At 38.9% G+C, this 18,069-nt stretch overlaps 1 protein-coding gene across 1 annotated transcript in view; it reads right to left on the reverse strand.

Annotated features, from left to right (window-relative positions):
* Window positions 1-18,069, reverse strand: part of csmd3b (CUB and Sushi multiple domains 3b) — a 575,187-nt gene that overhangs the window by 233,134 nt on the left and 323,984 nt on the right. The window contains 1 exon segment of the mRNA XM_037535436.1: window positions 5,060-5,181. Within this exon segment, the coding sequence (XP_037391333.1) occupies window positions 5,060-5,181 (122 nt within the window).

Below are 18,069 nucleotides of genomic sequence, written 5' to 3' on the forward strand. Positions count from 1 at the left end.
TTAGCCCACAAGGCTCTTTCATGCTACCTTCTATCCATCATAGGATGGCAAAGTGTCTAGACAATTCCATAACGGGCTTCTAAACATTCAACCGGTACTGTTGTGAAGAAACAAGTGCCAACTCCAACCTTGGAACAATATTTCTGGCCCTGGCTGAAGTATTGGATAATGGGAGAGTCAATGGGCAGAAGTAGAGGGTGAGAGAAGTTTAATTAGGCATTCGCAGACATGTGGCATTGCGCAGTCAACTTCCTTTCTAACTCGGCCTCCCGCAAGTGAATATAAAACTTCTTTATAGACTTTGGTGCAGACAGGTGCAGGGAAGGTCAATGGAAGCCACTTACTAAGCAGGTGAAATGGTTTGTTCTCCTAGATTTATTACCCAGGAGTATCGCTCAAGCATCCCTCTCCCAGAGTCAAACTCAAAGGCCTTGGCTTTGAAGCTGACCAGAGTGGATTTGCTGGGGGATCTTGTTTGTTATACATGGGAGGTCAGTTATTTGGAGATGAATTGCAATGTTAGTGACTCAAATCAATTATGGGGTGCGGCGCCAAGCAGACAGAGATGGCCGCAGTGCTGTCGCAGCTGTTATTACGAATGTGGGCTGGAGGGACATCAATCCACATGTCCTGAGCCACTCTACCGCCTGTTCATCAACATGAGCCCCTGCTGAATGCCACCACACTCCGTCCTGTGTGCCGTAGCATCTCTCTCGCTCACTCTGTGTGCCTTGTCACGTTCAAGGTTTAAGAGAGGACACTGATACTTCTCACACATGTGCGAATACACGTGATCAAATATTTCCTGCACAAACACCTTATTCCTCCTCCTCAGACTGGGTGCAAGCGAGCAGTGAGATGTGAAAATTAAACTGAAGTGTGACTATAAAAGCCACAATAGCACAAATGAAGCAGACATTGTCTACCCATATGCACACAGTTACAAACGCTACTATACAGCCACCTACAAAAGTGTATCGGGGAGCGGGTGGGGAAAGGGCGATCGCAAGGCCATATAGAAAGGTGGAAAAGGACAGAGGAGAGGCAGCCATCAAAAAGAAGGCCAGGAGGAGTGGAGCAGCGAGAGCGAGCTGACGCTCACACATACTCGATCTGCTCCAGCAACACCAGCTCTGCTGACCCTGGAGCATGAGGTGTGAGAGCCACAGCTGGAATACTAATGGATAGGGCTGTACAATGTGGGCAAAATGCTACACTGCAATTACATTGCTACATACTGCAATTGCAATCTGCCTTAAAAATGCCATATCTTGCATGTTTCTAGAATTAAAATTTTTCCCTTATGGTAAAATCTATTATGTGTGTGGTTTTATTTACTAGCCATTATTCACTTTTAGATGACATTTTTCTAACCTCTCTTCATCTCTTAGAATTAAACATTCTAGTTTTGTTACTTTTTTTAACACCGATCTATGTAAATGATCCCTGTTCTGATTGGCTGCCTGTATTACAACATCAGCTTTGATGGGTGGGGCTAAACTACTGTTAATAGCTAAATATTTTATGACTTCAAAAAAAAAAGCAATGAAGTCAAAATAGGTCATTTATTCACTTTAATTTACAGATATGGCCCATTTATATTTGCTTTGTACATCCATCCATCCATCCATCCATTTTCTAAGCCGCTCCTCCGTCAGGGTTGCGGGCTTTGTACATTTTCTATCAAAATATTTGTGTACATCACTACAAGAAAATCTCAATTTAGATACGGTGGATTAGCCAAGGCAGGTTTGACTAGAGCTATGAGGCTAGTGCTGCTAACAAACACTAGAAATCAGTAGACACCCAAATGCTCAAACCTTCTCTCAACCCACTCAAATCGTATCTTCATTAAGGGCAGACAAACTTGTTGATGTGATTTAAAGCAAAGTATGACTTACTGTGAGCTATAAAAAACGTCACCATCTTGCCAAACCCTGTAATCAACCATTCTAGACAATCTAGGCAAATGTCACACAGGCAAATCACAATAATACTCTGTAGTATCCATCCAACTCTGTAATGTGTGTGCACAGGCAGTCAAGCTTCAGGACAGCACTTGGCATAACACCTGTGGCTTTTGGCTTTGTGGCATTTGGATACACTGTGAAGGTTTGTTCATTTTTATGGTTCACAGTCAGTCACACTGTGTCCTGAACCACATCAACAAGTCTATGCACCCTCAGTGAAGACCTGGATATGGTTTGAGTGAATATGTGGGTGATTTTTAGTGATTGTGAGCAACATTAATATTGTAGCAAACCTGGACACCAAACATCTTGCATCTCTTGGCTGATCAAAAATATTTGAAAAAGTTGTAAAGTAGATTTTTTTCACCAAGCCATTTATTTTAAAAGAATACATGGCATATGATATGGAACCTTTAAAATGCATTCCTGATGTGGCTAAAGATCAGCCTGGATTCTTTTGATTGTTGTGTCATGTGAATGTGCTGATGTACCTGAACAATGACAGAAACACATCTCGATCATTTGAGATTGCTCAGGATGCTCACAGCATAAAATAAAAAAGTGATTTCTTAAAGGCTTGTTTGCAAATTGCACTCTACTACTAGATCGCCATACTGTGATAATGATAAACAGTAGTCTGCAGCCCTACTAAATGCAGACTGAGAACTACCAGTTACATTAATTCTCCTCTACTACAATTACTTCTGAGGAACAGTGTGTTACAACAGCAGGGCAATAGTTATAACAGAAAATTAGTTATGATGAAAAAAGAGGTACAGGTAAAGAAAATGAATATGTTTATAGAGGTATACGGTAATGCATTACTACATGACTACATAAATGATGTGCTGATAGAGTTTTCCACCAGTGTTATTTAAAAAGAAAGGACCAACCACACAAAGAGGACTGAGATATTCTACATATTTAATGATAATGCATTCAGGATGTTCTTGATTAGCCAACATTAACTGGTATAACTTGTGGTATAACTTATGGTATAACTTGATCATTTTGGAGGAAATGGCAAAGACATTATGAACTAACTTGTCCAGGTCAATTTTCCATAGCAATGCTTATTAACAATCTTTCCAAAGACCTGAACTGGAACTATTAGATAGAGCCATGCAAAAACATTGACCTTAAGCTGCAGATTAAATATCAGACTTCAAAGATTGTCAGACCTAAGTGTGAGTTAAATAACTTGCTTTGAGTTTTGCAAAGATGATTGGTTACCAGGAAATATTACTGAAAACTAATTATAGTGGCATCTGATTAAAATAGCATGTACGACTTCTGTCTGTCAGAAGAAAGTTCTGACTAGCCTTTATGACTGCTCAGATACTTTGTCCCTCAAATTAGCAAACAGTACTATCTTTAGCATTCACAATGAAGCAAAGATGTCTACTTTAATAAATCTCATATGGATACTGAAGATGATTTTAAGTCTGCCCTTTCTGAGGTATGCCAGATTTATTTGATCAACTCAAAAGGATTAAGTTTTTAATTTAAAGTTTGATGATTTCCAAGCAAGACATCTTTTCCCATTTTCCAGAGGGTTATGGTCATTTGTCATACCTTTAAATACCAGGTCTGGCCCTCATTGTGTACAGTCTTATCAAAAACATCAATCGTGGCCATGAAATCCTGTCATGGTTTATTCCCAGTGAAATGCATTACTCAAGTCCAATTGAAATGGGCATCCAAAGGGCACAGAAGGTGACAAAAGGACAGCTAGCTAGCATGTATTTTGCTTACTTGTGTACTGTTCTCCATTGATCCATATAATATGACTGGCAAACTCTGATGGAGTTGCTGTCAAGAAGAATATTCTGTTTACAATCACAAGCTGCATTGCTAACATTGTCATTTTCAAGTAGGATGCTGGAACTTCAACTTCAATGTTCAACTAGTTGTGCATAAGCTGTTTATCAACACACATCCATGTTTGAATTCTCATCTATTATCATGTCCTATTTGATTCACTACAAAAAATGACTATTTAGCAACTGAATAATACATGAATTCCAAAATGTCTTTGAAAAACTCCCGTGCTGTATTATCCATTCAAAAAATGTTTCCATGCAAAATTTGAATGTAAGCTTAAATTGTTGAAATACTGAAAGTAGCATTACTAAGTCAGGAGGAAAAGCATGCATTTTTGGACTGCTCCAAGTCACACTGTAAAGCCTGGAATAATAATTAAAAATTCAGTGATGTCGAGTTGGATTACGTGGGAGTTTTTCAGGCCACGTCATATGTCTTTATGTATTATCGTCACATGCACAGGCTCACAAAAGGTCCTGCTTGGTGTTTAGGTTGATGAAGATATGATTACACTTACATCCTTGGAATCAACAGATTCATCTGTTTGGGGAAGGCGTCCGCAGTACAACCCAAGTTCTACAATTTTCCTGCACATTCTTGCACGTTACACATTTCACCAGAGAGGTCTCTAAAACTTACATAGTGCAGCTTTAACATTGTAAGCTTTAACTAAAAATAATAATATTACTGTTTAGTCAAGAAGCAATTCATAGGCTGTTAAAGTTTAGGTGATTAAACCTACAACAAGAACTAACATGCCTGACCAGAATAAGAATTACCAAACCACAGCAAGAAACAAGTTTGTTTATTTTGTCTGGTTAAAGAAGGTTTCTTAGGGGCACAGAACAGTACCTGCTGTTCTGTAATTGGAGGAGAATACTGGAAATATCAATATAAATGCTCCTCAGTCTACAGGTTAGAGTAAGGATCAGTCGCTCGGTTTATATGCAGATCCCCTTTTTTCCTATGTATGTAGAAAACATGCTCAGAGGTGTGATGATGGTTTAAAAAAAAAATCTGCAAATATATATTAACACACAATGCAAATGCTCTTGCACACTGCATAAACAACTTATTTCACATAAAATGCACATATTTTTGTACAAAGAAAGGCATAAATGAAGTTCCTTGTTATCTTGCAGATGATGACAAACTACTTTCCAAAGGTAGCGGTGTATATATAATTCAGGCTATTTCAAGTTCCGGTGATGGAGTACGGAACGTGCTGCACTCATGCATATATTCATGTATTTTGACAGTTTTACCTTGTTTAGGTTGCTGGCTGTGATGATCCACACACACTGGGAGTTGCTCTCATATTGAATAGGAAAGTTTGGAGAAGTGAAGGTTCCTGATGGACCTTGTAGATTTGATCCACAGGTTTTTACTGAAAAGAAAGAGACAGAAGAGAGAGCAAACAAGAAGTTAAAAGGATCAACATGGAGACATGATATTTGCTGAAAATCAAAAGTCACAGTTAACTGGCAACAGATGAGGCTAAATGCCATTGATCTCACACAGACCCAAAGGAAAAAAACAAAACAAAAAACACTAGAGACACTGCTATCTGGGTTTCACTTAACTGCTCCTAACGTTTGGCAGGATATCATGGTAAATACTAGAATATAACCTGCAAATCTTAACCAGCCAGCCTTGAATGCCTTCATTTGTCAACGGTTAGCAATCCAATCAAATATTCAGACGACTAACTTCATGGCAGCTGAACGAGTTAATTTAGAGCGGGGCTTAGCCAAATTCACTTGGGCACGATTCGTCATCTTAATAGAGAAATGCCAGTTATAATTTGTTAAATAGACATGCTCCGGTCTCTTTCTCCCACAGCCAGTGACAGTGATATCTTAGAATTAGCATGCTCTGAAGGAGATGGGTTTTTGCATCCCCAAATCCGGCCCTTTGTATTTTTGGCACATTTATCATTGCCGATGCCAAAGTGACAAGGATTTGATGAAAGACAAGGAGGCATTATCTCAGATGGCAGCAGGTTTTGCTATCGGCTTCTGACATCTTGATTGCTTTTGAAAATAAATAACTCATTATCTCAGGCAAGTACAGGGGAACCAGAGGGCCCCCTTCAGGGCCAAAAACATTCTTTTTGCTCTGAAAGTCATTCTCTTGTCAACAGTATTCTCTTACAAGCCCTTTCACAGTCTCCCATCTTACATGAAGCTTATTTTGAGCCAATGGGGTCTCAAGGGTCTCAAAGATTTCAAGCACTGATCTGAGAAATCTACAAGAGGAGAATCAAGCGGATGGCCCACCTGGAGCCAATACAAATGCTGCAAGTGTCATTTTCTAGTGTCTCTGTATTCTTTTCTTCCATGTTATCTACAGAATACCAACAAATCAAGCAAACATTTATTAATATTTAGCTGTCTGTCAGAGTAGATCTAATTAATGGAGTATACCCGTTACACCATTTCGAGATGACAATGGGTGCACAATAGCTTTCGAAGATACAATGGAGGAGAAAAGTAAATGGTTGAATAGAAATTTACGATTAAGTCGGAATACCCTTGGGCTGTCTCAAAAATATAGATCTGGGCAATTTTCTGCATGATTTCAAGTGGCATCTTCTTAATTAGTTTGTGCAGCCTGTAGCCGCAGGAACAAACAGACACACGGGTGACATCAACGCAGTGATTTAGTGCATAGCTAAAGGTCATGAGACCGCTGAGACAAAGTGGTGGAAACTTCCCGTGTGTGGGTATGACAAGACACAGCAGTGGGGAGTCTGGACCCATGCTGACACACACTGCCCACCCACACATAGTGAAACTGGCCAGGCTTTGGCATGTGCTGTGGTACTGCGAGAATGGGATCTTCTTTTGTATTAGCCTACACCGCGGGTGGTCATCTTCTTGGAGCGCAAGGACTGCTAGTGACGAGGGCAGCTGTTCCTGACAGTCCGCAGGGCGTGCTGGAAACCGATCAGGCAGATAAAGACCATGCCTTACAGAATAACTGTATAGATGGTGCATGATTATGTCCATTTTGCATGATGGTCAAGCACTGCAAAATTTGCCTCTCCACAAATTCTCAGGTTATTTTTCCTGTTGCTGTGTCCTACATGGATTTTTGTAAAGAAAATATTTGTTGTTGCTAGATCTAGACCCCTTTGGACTTCCCTTTGAAGCAACCAAGAAATATACTTACATGGACAAAGAGATATCCTCTATTAAGCATTAGCCAACGTTTTGAAGGACATAAGGGTGTTTACTTAAGTCAAATGTCTGGACTGTCAAATAGAAGAAGAGGAACGGAAAATTCCTGTTAGACAGTCTTCTATTCTGGCTTAAGTTGTTAAGCCTAACTGATAAATCCTGCTATGTCAGTTCAGATCAAGTTCAGTGTCCAAGAATGCCTTCATATCGTCATCTCTGGTCTATCATTCGGCTGTAGTTTCCCAAAAGCAATTTAGTGCTAGAGAGCGCTCAGTGTGATGGACGCGCTACCATTTAAGAATCATCTTTGAGTTTAGCCGCTTTTGGGAGACCCAGTCGTGATCTCCTGAGTTAAGGTGACAGACACTGAAATACTAGAAAATTGGACACCAGGGGGTCCATAAACACTTCAAATGCAGCGCCCCCCTGTTCTCCCTATCACCATCTGATGCTGCTTTAGTCTTTCCATCTCTAGAACTTATGGATGAGCTGGTGATATAGGAGTATGGGGAGCCGATCCTGTAGGCTGCTTCTGTATTCTCTGTGACATACAGAATATCTGTGCATGCTTGTGCCGTCCCTGACAGCTCAATTACGGCTTGCTAAATGAATGGCCTTGGCTGGGCCTATCTTGCCCATAGCTAAGCAGTCAGAGAGAAATTATCTCTAAAATTAAGGGAGAGGAGGGTGAACAAACAATTGATTACTCACACAACAATGTCCTGTCACTTCTTATCCCACCTTCATAAAACAAGAGCCTGGCCTCAGCAAAAATAGGGCAATAGCCACTGACAGGAGTTAAGAGTAAGAATATGATGATGCTGGAGATCTTCAAAAAAGTATATTGGAAGACATGTCCTCCTCTCATGTTTGTCTTCTCCTGTTCTTTTGATCGTTTTCAGTCATTTATTTTAAATCACATTAGTCCGAACTTTTGGACCGGGTTGCTGTACTATCATCCCTTTTAATCGAGAATTATTGCCCGCCTTTCCAAGTAGGATGCTGGCCAGGAGATAAGCATTTACTTCTGGGCATCAAGATAATTGCCCATCCAGCTTGATAAAATGTCCTGCTTCATGTATCCTTTTTTCCTCCTATATTCACTATTTTATGCTTCCTGACATTGAAGCTGACCTCTGTGAGGAAAATGAGCCAACTCAGCAGACAGCATAAAGATTAAGAGAGTAAAGAAAGCAGAGGAGCAAAGTAGCCTTAAAAAAAGGGAAAAGCAATCACCACCCAAAAGGATCAATGACAACATTAACCCCGGATCAGAGTGTTTGACCTTTTTCCCTGGTCTTCATGTCACTAGGCTGACATCAGTGGGAGGAGTATCCATGTATTTTAGTGCACACTAGGGGCATAGACTAGTTAACTAGTCAACTCATAAGCCCACTAGTCTGCACTATGGGCAGTATGAACTAGTTGGGGACAGTACCTGAAATACAGCAGAGGTAAAAACTGCACTGAATGGGCAGAAGCATATAGAAAGCAGTTTAGACAACAACCATCTTGGATAGAAAAGGAGCATTTGACAGACATGCAAAATGACCAATCGCAGTTTGCTGTGACAGATGTGTAACAAAAACAAACTCTCAATAAAGTGGAGCAGCCGTCACCAAACGCATGAGAATGACTCAATAACTTGCTACCTACAGTTTTAAACTAATTGCAGAAATAACCTAATAAATGTAATAGCATGAATGTTTCCTGGTTGACCAGCTAGGCCTATACCTTGCTCTAAAAGCCTTATTTGTATATAGAGATGCACCTGTTTGCTACCAAAATTTAGCTTGATCAACAATCTTTTGCTTACAATCAGACCAGCGCATGGAAGCATGGATAGCCAGTGCCAGTTTATATCTGTAAGGGGTGAAATTCTGAGAGCTGCAGTGATTTTAGCAAGCAGTTTATATCAGACAGTATGTGTACTTCTGTGATCAGAGTGTCTAAGGCTGAAATGTAGTCAAATACTACATAAAGCTCTTCTGCAATGCACATCTGTGACGAGGAGCGAGGAGGCGGACGCACGTGCTGAGATAAGCGAGATTTATTAAGGACAAAGCCAAAATCAGGGTCGAGACAGTCCAGAATCAGAGAGCCAACTCGGATAGATTGGGGGGCAGACATGACATAAACCAGAACCAAATAACACCAGTACAACCAACAACATAGACAGAGATTCAACCAACAGCAAACAACAACTCAGACAAAGACCAGTAACTACACAGGGGAAAACACAGGCTTTAAATACATAAGGGTAAACGAGGGACAGGTGGAAACACAGGTGGAGACAATCAGGGGCGGAGTCTTGAAATGAGAGGGCTGGACTAAAAACTAAAACAAATACAGAGGGGCCAAACCAAAACAAACGCACATGGACTGGACTGGGAGGGGCCAATCATGATAATATCACACAACCACAGCATCTGCCAGAAGACCCAGCCTCTACAAGCCAAATGTTAACAAAATACTTTTTACAGATGTGCAGAATGCTCATGTTTTTTTATACGATAATGGTGACTAGTCAATTAGACACTAATTTTTTATTCAGCTAGTCGACTGGTAAAAATTAATAGTCTTCTAGTGCACACCCAGAGAAAAGCTCTCACAATATCACAGAAATATTACAAATCAACCTGTGGACATATTGCACAATATCACTTTTTCAGTGTCAATATCAATCTTGAATATAGTGTTATGCCGATCTGATGATTTTTCTTTAAAAACTATTATGATTCAAAATGAAATATTTTGTTTATATATAAAGTCAAACTACTCAAACATTCTAGTACCTAATGCCTACACTTATCAAGTGACAATCATGTGATTACTGATGATATCATGTGACCTACTTTACTTTGCTTAACGTTTAATGTTATTTTTTCCCTCTGATACCCGGTCCAGCATTTACTGCTGACATTGGCTAAATACCGATACTGGGTATTGGAGCATCTATTGTAGTGATCTCTATTCAAGATACTTAAATAATGCAGTCAACTGAACATTCTAATGAAGCACTTCTTCATGCATCAGAATCTTGCCTTATGTGAGTGATGTAATGATAATTTTCTAGAAAACCTTATTCATTAGCAATCCCATTGTCTTCAACTGACTTACATCTTAAGCTTTGCTACCATATTCCCTTTTATGCATTTTGAGCAATTTTTTGCCTCCTACATATTACATTTTTCTCATTGGCCAGATAAGCAGACCAGCTGGGCCTAGTAAAATCAGAAGAGCATTAGATAGTTCATTTTCTCTCTGTTGGCTATATTACTCACTTTGATCGCTGTGCCAGGAAGGAAGTGTGCAACCAGCATCTCTGGAGCTTCCAACAGACCTCACCATATGCATAAACACAACTTGTGCGACAAACTCACACCATATACATCAGTCATACCTCAAAGACACCCAGTGAAAAACAAACATATTTGTCAGGACACTGCGTTGACGAAAGTCCAGAAAATGGCTGGCATGCTTGCACCATCTGTCTGAGTTTGTCTTTTTTCATGTGGCCATATGGCATTGTGTTGCCTGACGTGTCTAAATGCCTAAGATGCAAAGCTGAAGAAGTCATTTGTGGACACAAGGACATCAGGGGCTGAAATTCTTCAGCAGTCATTTAACTTGTACCAGAACTTTGGACCAACTCCAATTGAGATGAAAGACTCACTAAAAAGGACTAGTGCTAATAAAGTTTAGCTTGAGGCCAGCCTAAACCTTTTGCACCAATTAATTCGCTCCAAAAAAAAAAAAAACTTTCGAAGTTCAGCTCAGGTAACTTTGGCTTGCCTTCATTGCTCTCCTGCTCTATAAAGTCACTAACGCCAGCAGTGACTATATATAAGACACCGTTGACAGTTAATGAGTGTAGAATTAGACATAGCCTATGATATGAAGCATAATAAAGGAATGTAAGAGGGCATTTCACAAAGCAAGTTAAGCCTGCTCTAGACTGTGCGATAACAGTCATCTATGTTTATTACGTCATGTGGCACAAGATGTTGCACATAAAATATTGGCCAAATTTCATGACTGTGTGAAATCAGTTATGCTGAGAATATTTTGGTGATAGATCTGTGATGCAAGAAAATGACAACATTCTCCCTATGTCCTTGATTTTTACCAAAAACTAGGGCTGTACAACCAAAAAACCCTCTACATTGTGTTTTGCGTGAAAAAAAGGGGTAAACTGTGAAGAGGAGGAGTTTGGAGCTGTTCCATGGCTGGTGGGGGGAAAGGGCAATATGGAATATTCATTCTCCAAAGTGAACTTGAAGTAAGTAAGCTAATTTCTTTCAGTCATCTCTGCCATTTCAAGGCATGTCAATTGTATATGTGAAGCAACTGTGGGGCCATTAAACCAATAAATTACCTGTAAGCAACAAAGTTTATGTCCTTTTCTTATCATCTAAGCACTCTGTCTCTCCCAAATGTCAAGCCTGCTTGATAAATGGAGAACTGAGGAACATTCCTTTTGGCCAAGCTTTACTTTTGGCCTAAGGAATCCAGCTGAATTGAGAAATCCTGATATGTGAAGTAACCAGAGGGGAGTGGGGGTATAGGCCTAACTTGGGTCCAGAAGGTAAAAAGCCACACCTAAAATTTAATTTTAACTGCTTGGACCCCTCTGCTGCTGGTGCATCAAGAAACCAGGCAGCAAGAACAAAACCTGGGAAAGAGTTTTAACTTCCTGGTCCCAAACCGCCTACCTCTTGTAATTAAGCGAAAACTCAAAAGGCAAATAAAAACAGAAGAATTCTATATGCAATGCTGCTGTAATGCTAACGCATTTACAGTATAAGTAAACTCATACTAGTCATTTGCAAACAAGAAAAGATACTGTAAGGGGCACATTGTAGGCAAGTCTCTTGGTTTTTGGACTCCTATAGAAATAAAATACATACAAAGTACATAAAGTACATACAGTACTGTGCTCCTTATATAAAGCATTTATCTTGGCAATGTGTCTATTTGTGCTTTTAAAAGCACCACATATCATTAGAATAGATGCAAATAAATATACATAGTACAAAGTCTCTCAGAAAATTAGCTGACATCTTGTGAGCTAAACTGAAGAACAAAGGTTGGTTCCAGATTTATTCTGGACACCCTATCCATCACACAGATACAACCCCAATTCCAATGAAGTTGGGACGTTGTGTAAAACATAAATAAAAACAGAATATGATGATTTGCAAATCCTTTTCAACCTGTATTCAATTGAATACACTACAAAGACAAGATATTTTATGTTCAAACAGATAAACTTTATTGTTTTTTGCAAATATTCACTCATTTTGAATTTGATGCCAGCAACACATTCTAAAGAAGTTGGGACAGGGGCAACAAAAGACTGGGAAAGTTGAGGAATGCTCAAAAAAACACCTGTTTGGAACATTCCACATGTGAACAGGTTAATTGGAAACAGGTGAGTGTCATGATTGGGTATAAAGGGAGCATCCCTGAAAGACTCAGTCGTTCACAAGCAAGGACGGAGCGAGGTTCCGTCTTTGTGAACAACTGCGTGAGCAAATAGTCCAACAGTTTAAGAACAACGTTTCTCAACGTGCAGTTGCAAGGAATTTAGGGAATTCATCATCTACAGTCCATAATATCATCAAAAGATTCAGAGAATCTGGAGAGATCTCTGCAAGCAAGCGGCAAGGCAGAAAACCAACATTGAATACCCGTGACCTTCGATCCCTCAGGCGGCACTGCATTAAAAACCCGACATCATTCTGTAACGGATATTAACCACATGGGCTCAGGAACACTTCAGAAAACCACTGTCAGTGAACTCAGTTTGTCGCTCCATCTACAGGTGCAAGTTAAAACTCTACCATGCAAAGCCAAAGCCACATATCAACAACACCCAGAAACGCTGATGGCTTCTCTGGGCCCGAGCTCATCTGAGATGGACTGACGCAAAGTGGAAAAGTGTCCTGTGGTCTGACGAGTCCACATTTCAAATTGTTTTTGGAAATCACGGACGTCGTGTCCTCTGGGACAAAGAGGAAAAGGACTGTCCGGATTGTTATCAGTGCAAAGTTCAAAAGCCAGCATCTCTGATGGTATGGGGGTGTGTTAGTGCCCATGGCATGGGTAACTTGCACATCTGTGAAGGCACCATTAATGCTGAAAGGTACATACAGGTTTTGGAGCAACATATGCTGCCATCCAAGCAACGTCTTTTTCAGGGACGTCTCTGCTTATTTCAGCAAGACAATGCCAAGCCACATTCTGCACGTGTTACAACAGCATGGCTTCATAGTAAAAGAGTGCGGCTACTAGACTGGCCTGCCTGGAGTCCAGACCTGTCTCCCATTGAAAATGTGTGCCGCATTATGAAGCGCAAAATACGACCACGGAGACCCCGGACTGTTGAAGTACTGAAGTTGTACATCAAGCAAGAATGGGAAAGACTTCCACCTACAAAGCTTCAACAATTACTGTCCTCAGTTCCCAAACGCTTATTGAGTGTTGTTAAAAGGAAAGGTGATGTAACACAGTGGTAAACATGCCCCTGTCCCAACTTCTTTGGAACGTGTTGCAGGCATCAAATTCAAAATGAGTGAATATTTGCAAAAAACAATAAATTTATCAGTTTGAACATTAAATATCTTGTCTTTGTAGTGTATTCAAAGCCAAATCAGGTATTGAATGGTAACTACAAATAATCCTGAGCTACCATGAGGAAAAGTGTGGAAAACACTTTGTTATTATAAACCCACTACTTACTGTATTAATATTATTTGTATGTATTTATATTTTTAAGCAAATAAACACTGAGCAGATAAAGAGCTTTTTAGATAACATTTTCCCACAGATCAAATTTTGCACAGTATTGTAAGCTCTGTTATTAGTCAAATTCAAACCTACCTGAAGATAGCACGCTTATCCTGCTTTTACAACTCTTTTACTTCCTTTAAGATTCATTTCAAGGAAACAAAATAAATGCAAGGAGAAATCTGTATGAACGTCTTTATCTTTGACAAACAGGCATAGTAAATCCCTTTATATCCTTTTACCAGTTTCTATGGTTCTCTGCAATGCTTTGCTTGGCAAACATTTTAAGCGAACTTGACAAACCATGCTTTGCTTCATAGACATGTGTGTGCAGTGTATCAAATCAATACTTTTAAAAGAGGATGTACATTATATGCTCAAGTTGGATTTATAACATTAATTTCCTCCCCACGTAAGATGTGAAAAAAAGCTCAAGGAAGCAAAACGCAGGGCTTTGTAAGGCACATATCTGACCAACACACAGAGAAGAATCAAGGACTTCACTCATATTAAAGGTAAATGTTGCTTTTAAAATGCAATATGACTTATTGGGAAAAATGAGGGTGGATAGAACCAAAGGGGAGCAAAAAAGTAGTTTTGTGATTTCCTAGCATGCTCCTGAAAGACGATAATTATGCCTTGGAGTTGTCCATGCCGCTCTACTTCATTTCAAGCTCTAATTATGCATAATTAAAGTGTCTGCCTGAAATATTGCAACAGCGTAATGTGTGTTAGTTTGCCCCTAACGACGCAACATAACTGACACACTGTGGCTTTAAGACCATTACTGGTTAGGTAGGAGCATCAGTGATGTCAGTGACGGTAAACATATCTCAGCTCAAAATTTCCATGGTTGCTCAGGCAACCGTGTTCCTTCACACAAGGAAAAAGTACCCCCTCTCCGCTGATGGATACCTTTGTCGCAAGAGACAGAAACAAACTCTTCAGAGTAATTAATGTTCTTTCTGTTGACACAACATCAATTAGAGCTTACTACTTACCCCTGTTCCAGTGACTGATCCATATTCATAATGGTGCTTTAAGCGAGGTATGATACTTAATGGAAAGTGTCAATGCAGATACTTCTATAAAGCACAGAGCTACAGAAGGGGTGAGTCAAGATGCATGTTAATTAACACTACCCCAGCGCAGGTCAGCAGTCACAGTGCTGCACCATGCTGCAAAGTGCAAAGTGTGCGGCATCACATTTTCAGCTTAATTCCTGATCACTGCACTTTTCAACAAAGCAGCCAGGTGGCACACAGTCTGTACACAGTGTAACAGGAATGGTGTCATATAGAGATCTGCTACTGCACATCAAGGTAAATAAGCATTTAAGTGAAACATTTTCCACATCCAGAAATATTTACAGGGATGCATTATTTTTGGTAGAGTTTTGGTAAAAAGTAAAGCCTTGACATTTTGGCAGATCCTTGTGTTTTGTCGAAGCATTAAAAAAAGGTTGTCATATGCTTTTTATATAGGTGGTGCTTCTCCACATCAACACAAGTCAGCAAGTAAGTGAAAAACATTTTTAGCATTCTTGAAATGTCTTACTGTATTTACAATCAATGCATTATGAATCTATTTGATAAAAGTAAAGCTTTTATGAATCACTGAAAAAATACTGGAAACTGCTTTTATACATGAATAGGGAAGGATGCTACTGCACGTCAAGACGAGCCAATTCAGCATTTAAGAAACTGGCTAACAGTACTTACAAAAATGCATTATGGATTTAGTCAAAGTAAAGCATTTTCCTTGCAAAGAGGAAGCAGTACCTCAATACTCAAATACTAAATTTAAATATTACTTTATTTTATGTATTTTATGGAAACACATCTGTATATACCCTGATGAGTCAAAACATTATGAAGACTTGCCTGATATGCTGTTGGTCCTCTGTGTGCTGCCAAAACAGCTCACAGATGCTTGATGAGATTGAGATCTGGGGAATTTGGAGGCCAGGGCAACACCCTGAACTCTTCATTATGTTCCTCAAACTATTCCTGAGCAATGTCTACAGTGTGACAATCATTACACATTTCTGTGACTTGTGCCACAATAGCCCTTCTGTCTGTTCATTGCATTCCTGCATCAGTGAGCCTTGGGTGTACAAAGCCCTGTTGCTCGGTTGCCCACTGCTGACCGGGGTACCCAACAAGCCTTGACCTTTTGATGATTTGGCCCGGGTCAAAGACTCTCAGGATGTCAGGCCTACTCATTTCTCCCACATCCAAGGTCACAGACCTTGACCATTGATACAAGATAATCAATGTTACTTGCTTCATCTATGTGTGGTCATATGTTTTGGTGTATATTCTATTTAACTATTCTATATTTTTAAAGTATTCAACTGTGACCCAGAAGGATAAGTAGCTTAGAAAAAGTGTGTATGTGTGTGTGTGTGTGTGTGTGTGTGTATGTGTTTTAAATCATATTTTAGTATGCTCTAAGGAAATACACTGAAAAGTATTTCCTTACATACTAAAGAGCACTTAAATAATAGTATAACTGTCATCCACTCACATGAACTGTATTATTTAGAAGTATAATGTGCAAAGCAAAGCTTTTGAAGTATGCTTTAGTACAATTTAGTTGCATTTTAGTTGCAATATAACTCAAACTAACTAGCAACCAAAAATGGGCATTACATTACTTTAGCAGTACATCCAATTTAGAACACAAAAGCACTATGCATAGAAGATGTATTTCAACATTACTTTAATATAATTTAAGCATATATAAGTTCTATTTAGTTAATGCTAATTCTATATTTATGTGTCTACTTGTTTTAGAAAAGCACATTTGAATACATATTTACAGTTATTTTCTGAATGTATTTACATGTACTTAGCAATGTTGAAATGTAAAAATAAATTTTAGGTGGATTTTAGTTGCAATATAACTCAATAAATAGCACTGAAGTGTATCAGTAGATCCAGTAATATATTTTTTAACATATTCCAAGTGTAATAACAGTTACGTCTACTAATTATACACTTAAATCTAGTGAAGTGCAACTAAACTTCTTTGAAATAAGAACTCAAAACAAAAAAAAGCACAATTAAATGCATTTAATAGATATTTAATCATAGCTTAATTACAGTTTAAATATACTTACGCTAGTAAGTTCCAAAATAAGACATTTAGCGCTTATTAAAGCATGTTTAAGCATGTAAAGATTCAGTGTATGTACCTTTCATAATAAACATACTTTTAAAAAAATTACACTTCAATGCATTTGTCAAAGCCTTGTGTTTTGACCGAGCACATTAAGTACTGAACACATTGTTCAGAATGGCTGCCATACATTTTCAGTGAGATTTTGAAGCATATCAAGATTCATTATTAGCAAGCAACATATCTGCCAAGCCAGCTAGTCCTGTCTTGCAAACTGTGCATTTTGCAGTACTTCCAGTGCCTCAAGCTCATATAATCTCATTATTGCATTTGGTTAGAGTTGGGCAGAACACTTTGTAAAAGTGGTGATGGATGAATACCGAATACACGGCCTTAAATGTATTGCAAAACATTCCGTTAAAGTGTATAAACAAGTAACCTATTCAGAATCCATTTATAATACATACTGATAAAGCACATGGGCAAATTGTGTACTTAATGCGCACTGTTCCTCACTGTAACTGCTTGACAGTTTTCTTTGTGTAATTCTTCTAATTCTTCTTCTACTTCTGTTAATATTTTTCGTTAAACATTCAGTTATAATTTGAATGAACAGCCAGTATTCTTTTTTTTCTCTTATCAGCTATTGTTGCTTCCACAATGCTCCAAGCAGGACTGCCATCAGTGTCATGAACTAAGTGAATGTTTCACCATCTTTGACTGTGAAGTGGCCAGATACTTTCAGTTCATGTTCTATATGCCATGAAACACAGTCCACTGAGGATTGCAGCCATCGCTCAAAAAAGAACAACCCTGAGATAAATAACTAGTTCATTAAAATGATTTATCAGTCTTCTCAAGTTAACAAAAGAAGCTGTGAGCTTTTCATTATTGTCTGTCTAATGTGTTTGCTACACACCGTTATCTCAAAATAGTTTATAAACAACCACTGACTGTTCCTTTAAAACATTTTAAGTTTCCTTTTTTTATTTAGTAGAATGCTAAAGAAACCATGCTAAAAATATTCTCCTAATAGTGTAGAAAGTAATTGCTTCTGAATACTGGCTTTTTAAAATGTATTGTGGACTGAATATTGATATTTAATATGTGTTCAGAAACTTAATAGGTAATGCATATATGCGGTCATGGTTGTATTGAAACTCTGCAATATTACACAA

The sequence above is a fragment of the Pygocentrus nattereri genome, chromosome 27 (genome assembly GCF_015220715.1).
Source record: "Pygocentrus nattereri isolate fPygNat1 chromosome 27, fPygNat1.pri, whole genome shotgun sequence".
In the NCBI taxonomy this organism is placed as follows: domain Eukaryota; kingdom Metazoa; phylum Chordata; class Actinopteri; order Characiformes; family Serrasalmidae; genus Pygocentrus; species Pygocentrus nattereri.